The following is a 15,060-nucleotide window of genomic DNA, read 5'->3' as shown; positions in this document are numbered from 1 at the left end:
TTAGCCCCTTTTCTGAAACTTAAGAGTCTCATAGAGCTGCTTAGAATCACACTTGCACAACTAGAACATTCCAGAGTCCCACCTCTGACGATCTTAATAAAGCATGAGAATTTTTCCTGAAAAATTTTATAAAAAATAAAATTCCCTCAGACTCTCAGACATGTTCTGGGCATGATAGGGTATCCCTGTAATCTCTGCTATTGAGAAGTCAAAGCTGGTGGATCTCTTGAGCTTGGGGGTTCTTAGCTGCTCTGGACTAAAATGGCACTAATAAGGTGAGCCTCTTGGGAACACCAAGTTGCCTACAGTGGGATTAACCCTCTAGGTCAGAAATAAAGCAAGTCAAAGCTCCAGGGTTTATCAGCGGGGAAATTGGATATGGGAGTGGCCACTGTACTTTTGGCCTGGGTGATAAATACCTTGTTGCAAAAAACCAAAACAAACCAAAACAAATAAAAACCAAAACCCAGTTACCAGTCTGAGTTAAAGAGGTTCGTCAATCTCTTTTATAAGGTGATTAGACGCTACATACCCCATCAGGCCTTATAATACTTTGGGTACCTGAAGGGAGGTACCTCCTCCAACGGTGTGCATGGCCAGGGTGTTTTCAGAAGCAGTGAACATGGAAGGGGCCTTTTTGTATAATTTTACTTGAGGACCTGCTATTTAAACTGACATTATTACCTCTGCCAAGTCTCATAGTGTTTTGAGGATATGCTCCCAGAAAACCTTGAGAAATGTCCTTTATAGATGCAGGTATGTGACTTGGTTCCAAACTAAGGAGAAGAAGAGGATTTTGACTTGCTTTCTCTTGTCGTGAATGCTACTTAAGAGCAGCAAAGTTTCCAAATAACTACCTGTGGTAGAGTTGGTCCCCTCAGTAGAAGGCAGAGGGCAGTGCCAAGGAGGGATCAAAGGGACCATTTATGTGCAATTCCTCGAGAGGTGGCGTGGGCACCCTGGTGATGAGCTACGGGAGGAAAGCGAAGTGTAGCAATATCTATGATGGAGCAGTAACGACAACCTGGTAATGATCTGGAAGAATGAATGCAGGCTCTGAAGACATCTAGCTGCGAACCAGTCCATTAGGCACTTTCTTAGTGCTGCCTGCTTGTATTTCTTTGAAACTTATTAAGCCCTCGTGGTAAACTCAGCCACCTTCTTTGCAGAGGTTTCCACACCTTCTTCCCCACCAGGACTTCCTCACTGTTATCGAGGCTCCTGTCACCTGTAAAATGCAGCTACTCAAGCACTGCCTTTGGGGAAGCAGTGGCAGGGCCCTGTTTCCTTTACTGGAAGAACGTGCTTTGTCTCCACCACTGAGATTCACAACGTCAAGTTGATTTCTGGTCCATTAATGCACTGTACTAGTCTCTACATACAATTAGAATTAAGGCATCATGATTATAAAATTAAGAATAATAATTATAAAAGTGATAACAGTTCACATTGACATAGACCTTTAATGTTTATAAAGTTATTTTAATCTATTATCTCATTTAATCTTTCTAACAACCCATTTAAGGTATGTGTTAATCTTGTCCCAATCTTACGGATGAGAGAATTGAGACTACCCAATCAGCATGTGACTGAAGCTGGATTCAAACTCAGGTCTTTCTTCTTCTTACTAACTGAGTGACCTTGGGCAAGTCACTTCATCTCTGTTTGCCTCAGTTTCCTCAACTGTAAAATGGGGATAATAATAGCACCTACCTTCTAGGATTGTTGTGAAGATTAAATGACTTTTTTTTTAAGGCAACCAGAGTTAAGTGATTTGAGTTGAGTGTCTGAGGCCAAATTTGAACTCAACTCCTTCTGACTCCAAGGTGGTCCTCTATACACTGCACTACTTAACTGCCCCAAATGAGATAACATTTGTAAAGCACCTCCAATTTATTTTTATTCCTGACTCCAGGCCCCATGTTCTGTCTGCTATCCTGCATTTCAAAGGTCATTTAGTCCAAGCTCTCATCCATTTCTGGATTACTTTCTACGCATCCCTGACAGACACTCACCTGGGTTCTACTTAAATTTCTTTAATGACAGAGAGCTCACTATTGTCTGTGAAAAGTTCGTGCTTAGACTGAGCTGACACAGGATTCTATTTGTTAGTCTATCCTCTGGAGCAACACAAAGCAAGTGTATGGTCTCTTCACTTATTTGAAGGCAGCTATCATTTTGCTACCTACCCTTCCATACATACAAAGACAGCTTTGGCATTCTCTCTCTCAAAGCCAAATCTATATATTTTTTATTGTTATTATTACTCTCATAGGATATGGTTTTCAGACCCTCCTTGATAGCCTGCATTTTGGCAACTATGTGACTAAGTAGATAGAGTGCTGCACCTGGGATCATCATGTTCTGACTTCAGATCTGGCCTAAGACACTAACTGTGTGATCCTGGGCAAGTCATTTAAAAGCTGTCTGCCTCATTTTCCTAAACTGTTAAATGAGGTTAATAAAGATCAAATGAGACAATATTTCTAAAGCAGTTTACAAACCTTAAAGCACTATATAAATGCTATCATGATTGCTGTAATTATTATTTTATTACTTTCCTTCTTTGACATGAATTCTTTTATTATCATGTCTTTTAACATATGGCCTACAGTAGTGGTCTCCAACATTTTTGTTTCATGAATATCTTTCAATAACAAAAAATATTTTATGACTCCTCAGGATAATTGAACACACTACTCATCAGAGTTTGTAATTATTTACTGCATAAGGCATCATTAAAGAATTTTTAGCACAAATGCCTGGACTATCTTTGTGAATCACCAAGTACACAAATCACTAAATAAGAACCATTTAGAATTAAAGTTAATACTAGAGATGTGGTCTCACCAAAGCAGAGCATGAAGAAACTGTTACCCCCTGCAACGTTTAATACACATTCATATCTGTACAATTCACATAAATACATGCACACACAAATATGCACATATGTATACATGTATGTTGAGTATTGACATGAAGGAGAGGCAATCAGGTTAAGTGACTTGCCCAGGGTCACGCAACTAGTAAGTAAATATCTGATGACAGATTTGAAATCAAGTGCTCCTGACTCCAGGGCCAGTGCTCTATCCACTGTACCACCTTGCTGCCCTTGAATATTGAAAAGTTCACTGTGAAAGGACAAAGGAAGGGCCTCATAAAAGTCCTAATGTCTCTACTGACCTCCAATGTTACATCCAACTGCCTACTGGAAATCTCAAACTGAATGCTCCATAACTCAACATGTCTAAAACCGAACTCTTTTATCTTTTCCCCATGTCATTCTGTCTTCCTAACTTTTCCGTTACTGCTAAGGGTGTCACCATCTTCTCAGTTGCCCAGGCTTGCAACCTACATGTGGTCCTCAACTCCCTCTCACTCCGCATATCCAATCTCTTGCTAATACCTAGGGATTTTACCGTCATAAAATATTTCACATATAGCCCCTTCTCTCCTCTGCCACTGCCACTGCCTCGGTAAGGCACCTCGCTCTTAGAACACTGCAATACCTGCTGGTTGGGCTCCCTGCCACAAGTCTCTCCCCACTCCAGTCCATCATCTATTCAGCTACCAGAGTGACCGTCCTAAAATTCAAGTCTGATCATGTCACTCCCCACTTCAACTCCATAAACTCCACTGACTCCCTCTTCCTTCCAGAATTGAATATAAATCCTGTCTTAGACATTCAAAGCCCTTTAAAGCCTCCCCACCTTTCCAGTCTTCCTACATGTTACTCCCCACCCCCTCCATGTACTCTGTGATCCAGTGACATTGAACTCCTCACTCTTCCTCCCACAGGACCCTCAGTCTCTGAACTCTGGGCATTTCTACTGAAGCCACTGGGTATTGTCACTCACCATGCCTGGAACACTCTTCTTCTTTATCGCCACCTCCTGGTTTCCCCAGTTTCCTTCAGACACCAGCTAAAATCCTGCCTCCTACAAGAAACCTTTCCCGGTCCCCTATAATGCTAGTGCCCTCCTTCTGAGGATTATCTCTAATTTACCCCATGCACAGCTACTTTACACATGGTTGTTTGCATGTCATCTGTTTCATTTTGATTCTGAGACTTTGAGAGCAGGGACTGTCTTTTGCCTTTCTTTGTACCTAGCTGTCACTTAGCACAGTGCCTGAGACATAGCAGGCACTTAATAAAAGTTTATTGACTGATTGACTCCACCAGAAAACATCCAGAATGACCCAGAGTCATAAATCAGTCGTATTAGGATGTTGCCCTTTAGCTATCCATTATGTACAACTAGGTTTCACCATGTTTAGAGTATGGGACTTGTAGTTAGGAAAATATGAATTTGAATCCTATCAATTAATCTCTCAGCCTTGGTTTCCTCATCTGTAGAATGGGAGCAGTAATAATAACAACAAAGTTTGCAGAGTTGCTTTGAGGATCAAATGAGATAATACTTCTAATGTGCTTTGTAAACTTTAAAGTGCTATATAAAGTCAGTTATTTGTATTATTGCATAGAAGGACTATAATGCCAAACCATATTTTACTGTCTTTTCACAAGGTTATCAGGGAAACTTTGTCAAATGTTTAGTAGAAATTGAAATACTTTGTTTATAATAGTCCTTTTCAACCCAATAACCCTATCAAAAATAATCTAGCTTAGCCTGATATGACTTGTTCTTAATGAACACATATTAATGTCTGATGATCAACACATTTTTTTTCCTACATCCCCACAAACCATCTGCTCAGTAATCTATTATAAAACTTTTGGTGGGAAAGCAATGGCAATATCACTGATCTGGAAATCCTAGAGTTGATATTTACTCTTCTCCCCATTTGAAAACTTGGACACTGGCCTGTCTATAATCTTCAAGCACCACATTTTCTAAAACTACTCAAAAATTCCTCTTAGCAATTCAGAGATAACACCTGCAGATTCCCAGAGCACCAGAGTACTCATGGGAAGGCTGCTTTGAAACGCTGCTTGGCTTTTCCTCATAGCTGTGAACTTGCCACTGACTGTTAGCAATTAGCAAGGTGCCAGCCACTGTCAAGTATCAATTTACTTGACACTCAGGTCCCTCTTAGGACACCCAATATAAGCTTTTTTTTTTTATCTCCTAGGTGCTCTTTCCCCTCATTTTTGGTCAGTAGAAATATTCCTCCTGATTCTCCTCATCTATTCCTAGAGGTTGCTATGGCTGTTCATGGTAAGCAGACAATGACATGCCTTAGAAACTGTAGCTCCTGCATCACAGCAGCTGTCTAAAAGTGGACATGGGCTGATTCAGATCACTGTGAGTACTCTGTCACTGGAGGTATTCAAGAAGGGGCTAAAGGGCCACTTGTCAAGGTCATTCCAGGTTTCCCCAGTTTTGTGCTGCTTGAGAACTTCCTTCTCCATTGTAGGGGCATGACAGAGCCATCTCTACACTAGGATTGGGTTTGAGGGGCTATAAGATCAACCTACTCCCCAATCCTTCCATCAAGTCACAGCAATTCCCAACATCTCAGCCAACTCATTGGATTAAGGCTTTGTATCCAAAGTCCTTTGTTAAAGTGCACCTATCTGAGAAAGCAAGTGACACCAATACCATCAAAAATTAGTGATAGCATTTGCCCCAGATAAGCATCAAATCCTCCGATAAGACAGAACTGAAAGGGAAAGAGAAGAACTTATAAGCACACTTTCATTTTTAAGGTGCCCTTTTAAAGTACCTACTATGTGCCACCTTTGGCACAGTGGATAGAGCGCTGGGCTTGGGATCAGGAAGACTCATCTTCCTGAATTCAAATCCGGCCTCAGACCCTTACTAGCTCTGTGAACCTGGGCGAAATGAGCTGGAGAAGGAAATGGCAAACCATTCTAGTATCTTTGGCAAGAAAACCCCAAATGGAGTCATGAAGAGTCAGACAGGACTGAAACAACTGAATAACAACAACAACAACTATGTGCCCAGCATTGTGCTGAGCACTGGGGATGCAAAAAATGAAAAACACATCTCCTCCTCTCAAGGAGAAAAAAATCTAGTGCAAAGAACACAGCTAAGTAAATCCAGCTTGGGGTAATAGATAGAAAGACACCCTTGGAGTCAGAAAGAGCCAGGTTCATGGTCAGCTGATTATGTGTCCTTGAGCAAGTGACTTAACTTTTCAATGCCATATGCAATTTTCTAAGACTGTGAATTGCAGAGAAGATGCTGGTCTGCATTGGCGCCTTCCTCATCGGAGAGTGTCCAGAGCATGGAGTATCACCCATAGTGGATGGGCCCAGTGAGATGGGGAAGGACAGCTGGGAGAAAGTAAGAGAACCCATGGGATGGAGTGGACAGGCAAATATAAACTTAGCTTAGACGTTTGCCTGGCTGTGGCCCTGTACCCAGGCCTCTTATAGTCCTTTATTCTACAGGATTTTTTAGGATTAATTATTGTTCAAGACAATAAAATACCCCTCCGTTCTCTTGTTAGTAAGGTGGAGAAATACAAAGGGCAGAATTTCACATGCATTATTATGTGTGGTTGCCAGCTCAGTTGCTTTTATCTAATTATTTTCCTTTGTTACATTATGGGAGAAGGGGAGCTGTTCCAGAATTAAATTCTGGTAGAGGTGACATAGGGGTAGAATATGCACAAATGACTGTGTTACAAAAATAAAAGGTATCATCAATGCATCTCTTCGTGTGTGTCTCACTCAGTGGAAATGCCTTTCATAGAATACAGAGTGTAGTGAGGCTAGTAATGGAAAAAGTCTTCAAAGCAGACTTGGATCCCTGGGAATATATCACATTGACATAAGGAGTGGGTTTCCTCTTATCACCCTGGCTGTCTCTCTCTGTATTTCACAGTGATGGGAAAGACTTTAAAATTGGTCATCTCACTCATCGACCCCTCATGGGGTCATAATATAATAATCATGGTAGTAATGATAATAGCTAACATTTATATAGTACTTATTATGTGCCGGGCACTGTGCTAAACACTTTATAATTATTATCTCATTAGGTCCTCACAACAACCCTGGGAGGCAGGTGCTGTTATTATCCTTATTTTACAAGTGAGGAAACTGAGGCAAAGACTAAGTGAGTTGCCCAGGGTTACATAGCTAGTAAGTGACTGAGGCCAAATTTGAACTCAGATCTCCCTGACTCCAGAACCAGTTCTCTATATACTAGTCTAGAGCTAAAAGGAACCTGAGAGCTCAATGCGTCCAACTCCTTTTACAGAGGAGGAAACTGAGGCCCAGGCAGTTGAATTGATTGATTTCCTTAAAGTCACACAAGTAGTAAATGGCAGAGCCGGAATTCAAACCTGGGCGCTCTGGCTCCAGACCTATAACTCAGTCTCTATACTGTGTTGCCTCTCATGGTTTTCCATAGCAATCTTCCCTTTCAGATCAGGCTGCTCCATTCCTTGTAGCCCTTTCTTAACTCCTCCTTCCATCCCAGGCCAGCAATCTCCACCTCTGTCCTCCCTGATTTTCTCAACAAAATCATCCTTCATGGCAGCTAGGTAGTGCACTGGATAGATCACCAGTCTTGATTTGCCTCAGTTTTCTCATCTGTAAAATGTTCTGGAGGAGGAAATGCCATACCCCTCCAGCATATTTGCCAAGAAAACCCAAAATGGGGTCATGAAGAGTTGGGAGTGATTAAAACAACTGAAGAACGACTCATCCTTCAAGGCTCTGACATAACTACCCAGTCCTCAGTGATCCCCTCTGAATCCCCCCAGCCCACTTTAATATAATCTGAGCCACTATCTTCACTCCCAGCAGCTACCTTCTTAATCATCGCCCAGCTTCAAGATGCTTCGGTCCTACAGCAGAACCTACAAGAACCAGCTCCCTCCCCAACCACAGAGTAAGTACCCCGGATAATTACCCTGATTGTTAAACCTAAAGGGAAACACGGTCAATGTCTGTCCTAGATTGTAAACTCCTGGAGAACAGGTACCGTGATAATGTGTGGCGCTTTGTACATTAACTAATGGTGTATATGCACAGATAGTCAGATATCTGTTCAATGGTTACAATTATAATAATGATACTGATAACAAAACTTGACATTTATATAGTGTTTTGAATTACATAGCACTTTTCAAATATTAGTTCCACTGATCATCACCATAACCTTGTGAAATAAATAGTTGCACCTATCATAATCTTTATTCTATTTTATAGATACGGAGCTGAGAGGGGGAGATCAGCAGAACAATCAATAGAGCACTGAACCTGGAGTCAGAAAGACCTGAGTTCAAATCTGACTGCAGACATTATTAGCTGTGTGACCCTGGGCAAGCCACTTAACCTCTGTCGACCTCAATTTCCTCAACTGTAAAATGGAATAATAGTAGCACTTACCTCCCAATGTTGTTGTGAGGATTGAGTAAAATGCTCAGCACATTGTTTGCCACATAGCAGGTTCTTAATAATTTCTTGCTCCTTTGCTGCCCCTCCCCTAGAGAAATTGAGTGACTCGCCCAAAGTCACATAGCTACTGAATAACTGAATTCTAGCGTTTTCCCCTTCCTGAGTCAAATAAAGCTAGAAAAGGAAATGGGTAAGCCCGTGAAATGATGTACCAGAAAACTTTTCCCCCCAAAGAATCACCATTTAAGAAATGTTTGTCTCACTGCCCCCTCATCTCTATCTGTCTGTCTCTCTCACTTTTTCTGTCTCTCTCTGCCTCTGTGTCTGTCTGTCTGTCTGTCTCTCTCTCTCCTGCTTTCTGTTCATTATGCTGACTGAGCAAGAAGAAAGAGACCTATATTGTAAATGAAGGAATTAAAACTGGATGCTATCGAAGGGAAAAATCCAGAACAGTATACCATGTAAGCATTGGAACAGAGTTCTGAGAGAGGCCATGGGATTTCTCTGGAAATCGTTTAGAATAGGACATCCACTCATCAGCCAGCAGCAATTTAGGTCCTATCCTACCTGAAGGCAGGGGAAGAGATGAGGTGATGTACTGAGGTCTTTTTAAGGCCATCTTTCTGTGTTTCTGTGATTGTGTGAGTGAAACAACAATTCTACCAAAGTATTACATGTCAGACATGTTAAAGAAATATGACCAGAATTACTCTGCACTAAAGAGAATTGACATACAAGTGAAGAGAAAAGGAACAGAGCATTGAGTGAGAAACATTTTTGAAGAAGTCATTTAAAAGAAAAATCCTGGAACATGTAACAACGCCTTTAGCTACTTGGGCTCTCTTATTTTCTTCACTTCTTAATATTTGTACAAGATAGAAAGAGAAAAAGAGAAAAAGAGAGAATTTTACATGCACATATATATATATATATATATATATAGAGAGAGAGAGAGAGAGAGAGAGAGAGAGAAAGATAGATAGATAGATAGATAGATAGATAGATAGATAGATAGATAGATAGACAGATAGATAGATAGAGATAATCATCTTAATTTGGTTAATATGTTTCCCAAACCAGTTGTATAAGACAAGACAAGAGATGTTAACATACAGCCTCCTGTCTTATCCTACTGAGCCTGATTTCAAGATTCATTGACTTGCAAAAGCCAATCATTTTGTACTGTAGGTGTCATAGAGGCCTGACTATCAACACAACAGATAATTTAAAAGCAGCAGGGCTCCAATAAGGACATCTTCCATCCTGACAGAAATGAAGACATATAAAATCAGGAACATGTAAGTGTGTGTGTATGTGTGTGCCCTAGATATTTAAGGAGGACACAGGGCAATTTTGAGTGATTGGGTATCTTGAAAATGGGAGTGTGTGGGGGCGAACACAAATGGTGTTGATGTATATGAAGGACAACCTTCACCTTGAATCGAAATGGAATTTCTACCTGTGCTGGTGGATGACTCATACACGAGTCAGGGCAGAAGGAGTATTTCCTTTCTACTTACCCCGTCCTGTGCTGTAATGCTGCAGCTTATCACTATACACAGCCTCTTTGCTATAAGCACGTTTCCTGAGAACAGAAAAAAAGATCTCTCTTAATTTAGTTAGGAATGTTATTCCAATAGTTACAATACTACATAAGGTCTCTTACATAGTCTTATATCAAAATGCTCAAAATCAAGGAATAGCTTCCAGGATTGTGAATCTGTACACAATTTATTTTTCAAGACTTTTAAAATGCTTATTAAAGCTCTGGGCCGCCACCCATCAGTCACTCACTCAGGCAAAAAAAAAAAAAAACAAAGCTAGGGTATGTAACAGTTTCTCAAAGATCAACAGAGGTCTTGACCTAGAATGAAAACTGGCTTGGAGATTTGGCAAAACACTTCCCTGGGGCTGTCCATCGATCACAGCAATGCCCTGAAAAAACTAGCAAGGGCACCTAGCAGGTCATCAGCTTTGCATTATGGAGTTGCCCTTGGCTATGGAGACTGGGGTATTTAGCCTGGTGATATCTGTATGGCATGAGGATGAAGATGATAAAAATGGTAATAAAAACTTTTAATGATTTCAGGGTCAATCCTATTTGTGCAGTGACTCAGGACCTTTGTTTCTCCTCCTGTTCTCCCTGCTACCTGCCCCATAGCCTTTTTTGTTTTTATTAGCACCCCCACCATAAGATAAGACTAGGAAAGACAGGGCGTGAAACCAAAATTGGTGAAGTACTGTTAAATGCTGGCAACTTTGGGGGGGGGGGAAGCACAGTTAGTGGGGGAACCGGTCAGTCTATACTATTGGCTGAAATGAGGTTGTGTCAGGAGAAAATTTTGATAAAAAGGTTAGAGGGTCTTTAGCGGTTCTCCAGTTCCCGCTCTTGTGATGTCATTGGTCATTGGCCCTCTTCCAGAACAAAGGACCACCACCAAGGAATAATTCAGTCTTCCTCCCAGTATAGGAATTTTTTCAGTAACATCTGGAATAGCTGATAAAGACTTCTGTGGAATACTTTCCATGATGTTGAATTCATTCCCTCATGAGATAGCCCAATCCATTTCTGAACAGCCTCAAAAGTTCTTTCTTTTTGGGGGCTAATACCGCCTTATTTTAACTTTTGTGCACTTATCTTAGCTCTGTTTTCTGGGGCCATGTACAATATAATAACAGCTCACATTAATATAGTACATTCCAGTTTGCAATGATATGTCCTCAAAACTACTTTGACATGAAGGCAGTACGAAATATTATTATCTCCATTTTAGAGATGAAAAAACTGAGGCTCAGATGAAATAACATTTCCAAGATCAAACAAGTGGTAAGTAGCAAAATTGGTACTTGAACTCAGGCCTGATTCCAAGGCCAGAGTTCCTTCAACTTAACTACTTGGTAACCACCCCAATCCCTCTTCTAGATGAGGTACTTTTATAAACTATTGTTCTGTAGTTTAAATGCCAACTCTTTCCTTTATCTACCCTTCCTGTGACTTGATTTTGGAGCCTTTTGCCATTCCAGCAACCTTCATCTATTTCTATTTTTGGTTTTCAATGTCCCTCTTAAAACATGACTCTGAAAAAATAATACAATTTTCCACATGTAGATTTGGTAGGATAAAAGTATATTGGGAATAGTCCTCTGTTTTAGACATTACATTTCTATTAAAGTGCCCAAGATCTCACTAAGTATTTCAGTGGTCTCATATTATTGATTCAGATTAATCCTGTATTAACTAAATAGAAACTTTAGGTCTGATTTGTGTGAATTGCTATCTAGTTGTGTTTCTCCCATCCTATCCTTATGTAGTTAATTTTTTAAACCAAAAGATAAAAGGTTTTTTTTTTTGCATTTATCCCTCTTATACTCTATTTAATTAGTTTCAGTCCACCAGTCCAAGCCTTTGAGATCTTTCTGAATCTTGATTCTGTTATGTAATATATAAGCATCCCTCCCTTTTTGGGTCATCTGAAAACATGATCAGTGTACGATCTATAGTGTTATTCACTTTACAAAAAAAAAGGGTATATATTTCTATGTTACGCCATTACAACACTCCTGTCCATTAACTAACAGTATTCGGATTTTGTCATCCAACCAGTTATGATTCTATTTAACTGCACTATAATTCAACTCATATATTTAACTTGTCCACCAGAAAAGAAAAATGATAAATGTTGGAAGGGATATGTAAAAATCGGGGTACTAATGCACTGGTCCAACTATTCTGGAGAATAATTTGGAACTATACCCAGAGGGCTATAAAACCATGCATACCTTTTGACCCAACAATAGAGCTACTAGGTCTGCACTCCCAAAAAGAGCAAAGAAAAAGGAAAAGGACCTCTTTGTACAAAAATATTTATACCTGTTCTTTTCATGTTGGCAAAGAATTGGAAATTTAGGGAATGCCCACTAATTGGGAATTGCTGAACAAGTTGTGGTATGTGATTGTGATGAAATATTATTGTGCTATAAGAAAAGATTAGCTGGATGATTTCAGAAAAAACCTGGAAAAACTTATAAGAACTAATGCAAAGTGAAAGGAGCAGAAACCAGGAGAACATCATACACAGTAACATTGTGCGATGACTGACTTTCATAGACTTAACTCTTCTCAGCAATGCAATGATCCAAGACAATTCAAAGGACTCATGATGAAAAACATTATCTACCATGAGAGAAAGAACCGATGAAATCTGAATTAATTTTTTACTTTATTTTCGTGTGGTTTTTTTCAGTCTGTGTTTTTTTCCACAACATCATTAATATGGAAATACGTTTTTCATGATTACACATGTATAAACTATATCAGATTGCTTACCATCTCAGGGAGGTGATAGGGGAGAGAAGGAGGGAGAGAATTTGTAATTCAAAAAAATTTTAAATGAGTATTAAAAATTGTTTTTACATGTAATTGGGAAAGAATAAAATATTATTAAAAAATAAAATATTTATCTTATCCACAAGGATGTCATGAAATATTTTACCAAATGTTTTGCAACAATCTAAATATATTATGTCTATAGAATTTCTCTAATTTTTCAGGTCTTTTTTTATAACCCACTGCATTTATTAATATTTTAAAGCTTTTCAATACAGTTGCTTTCACAAATTGGATTTATATTGTCCAGATTCTTTTTGATAAATGAAATTAGGTTAGTCAATATAATGATGATGATAGCTAATCTTTATATAGCACCTACTATGTGCCAGGCACTGTATTAATTGCTTCACAATTATTATCTCAGCTGATCCTCACAACAACCCTGGGAGGTAGGTGCTATTATTATTCCCATCTTACAGATGAAGAAACTGAGGAAAACAACGCTTAAGTGACTTGTCCAGGATCACACAGCTAACAAGTGTCTGAGGTCAGATTCGAACTCAAGTATTCTTGAATCAGGGGTCCACATTGTGCCACCCACCTGTTCCTACTGAACTCATGCTGTCTCCTAGTAAATTGGGCATGCTTCTTTTTCCATGCGTTCATAGTTAGCCTTTTGAACACCACCCAGAGGCAGCTAGGTGGCACAGTGGATATATCACTGGAAAGGAAGGCCTGAGTTCCAATATGACTTCACACACTTACCATCGATGTGATCCTGGACAAAGCACTTAATCCATTTCCTCAACTATAAAATGGGGATGATAATAGTAGCACCTACCTCTCAGAGCTGCTGTGAGGATCAAATGAGATAATATTTGTAAAGCTCTTAGCACAATGCCTGGTATATATTAGGTGCTTAATAAATGTCTGTTTCCTTCCCATCATTTACAACAACTCAGTCCCTTTAAGATACATGAGGTGCTGTGGCCAGAATGCCAAAGTTCACTGTTAGAAAGAAGCCACACAAAGGCATATGCTATTTGTTTCATGGCAAATTCTCTTTTTTTGTTTATCTATCTGAAATGAAAGCACCCCTGAGGGACTCCTCAGTTTGTGTTTGTCAGCTCCTCTCCTCCCTTCTCTCTGCTCTTGTTTACTCCCATGTCTTTGATGTCCCAGCCACCTGTTTCTGGATTCTTTAGCTCCCAAAGTGCCCTCCCCCCCCGATAACATTTTGGCATCCTGGCTCCTACTTACCCCATTTTTGGACTCACTGGCTATCTGCATAGGATGAATACCTCCATCTACTGATATTGTTCAGCTGTTTATCAGTCATGTCTGACTCTTGATGACCCCATTTGGGGTTTTCTTAGCAAAGATACTGGAGTGATTAGCTATTTCCTTCTCCAGCTTATTTTATAGTTGGGGAAACTGAGGCAAACAGGGTTAAGTGACTTGCCAAAGGTCACACAGCCTAAGGCTGTATTTGAATTCAAGTCTTCCTGACTCCAGGCCTGGTGCCTTTAGATGAAGGAATTGAGATTCAAAGGTTTCTTGCCCAGACCTAACCCCATAGTATCATTGCATTTCTGGAGATGTGTCTAGGAAAAAATGAAAAAGAAAAAAAAAAAAAGGAAAGCCACATACCTGCTACAGACAATGGAAATGGCCACCAGTGATACAATGAACACTACTCCAGCAGCCGCAGAACCAGCAATCAGTGGCAGCTGCTCCCTCAATTCTGACTTGTAATCATCTAGGAGAGAAAGTGCCATTAGAAACCTTTGATCTATTTGTTGACCCCTGCCAGCATAAGCTAATCTCTGCTTCCAACTGGGAAAACTGGACTTACCAGCAACCCCCATTACCAATATGGGGCTACACACCCAATAAACACTGACTTTCCTTGGTCAAAGAAGAACTGTCCTTTTTTTCATAAAGCAACTGTGTTCTGAAGAGACCCTCACCCTAGCATTTTGTGAAATCAAAATCATCTTCTTAAAGTATGGTCTGACCATGTCAGTCCTCTACTCAAAAACTCTATTTCCTCTCTTACAAAAATAGCCTTCTCAGCCTGACTGAAAGGCTTGAATGATCTAGGGCTCACTTGCCTTTCTAAATACTTCACCTATCTGCTCTTCTCACATGTGAATTCCAGCAAACCTAGAGTACCTCTTGTTCCTCAAGTTTTTCCTTCCATCTGCTGCCTCCTCCTTCACACAGGTTGCCTCCCCCTTCCCACTCCCCTATCCCCAGAATACGCTCTAATCTCAAGTCTAAGTCTTAAAATACTTAGTTGTCTTCTGGTTTCAGCTCAGGTGTTGCTAACCATGTGAAAGCTTTCCTGATTACCCCCAACCTACCCCGAACAATTATTACTGTGCCCTTT

At 40.1% G+C, this 15,060-nt stretch overlaps 1 protein-coding gene across 1 annotated transcript in view; it reads right to left on the bottom strand.

Annotated features, from left to right (window-relative positions):
- Positions 1–15,060, bottom strand: part of EPHB1 (EPH receptor B1) — a 709,181-nt gene that overhangs the window by 102,726 nt on the left and 591,395 nt on the right. Inside the window, 2 exon segments of the mRNA XM_020986094.2 lie at positions 9,859–9,923; positions 14,319–14,427. Coding sequence (XP_020841753.1) covers positions 9,859–9,923; positions 14,319–14,427 — 174 coding nt within the window.

Source organism: Phascolarctos cinereus, unplaced genomic scaffold, assembly GCF_003287225.1.
Source record: "Phascolarctos cinereus isolate Bilbo 61053 unplaced genomic scaffold, phaCin_HiC Scaffold_726;HRSCAF=1367, whole genome shotgun sequence".
Taxonomy (NCBI): Eukaryota; Metazoa; Chordata; class Mammalia; order Diprotodontia; family Phascolarctidae; genus Phascolarctos; species Phascolarctos cinereus.
Note: the sequence above shows the minus strand (reverse complement) of the source record. Positions and strands in the feature narration are given on the sequence as shown.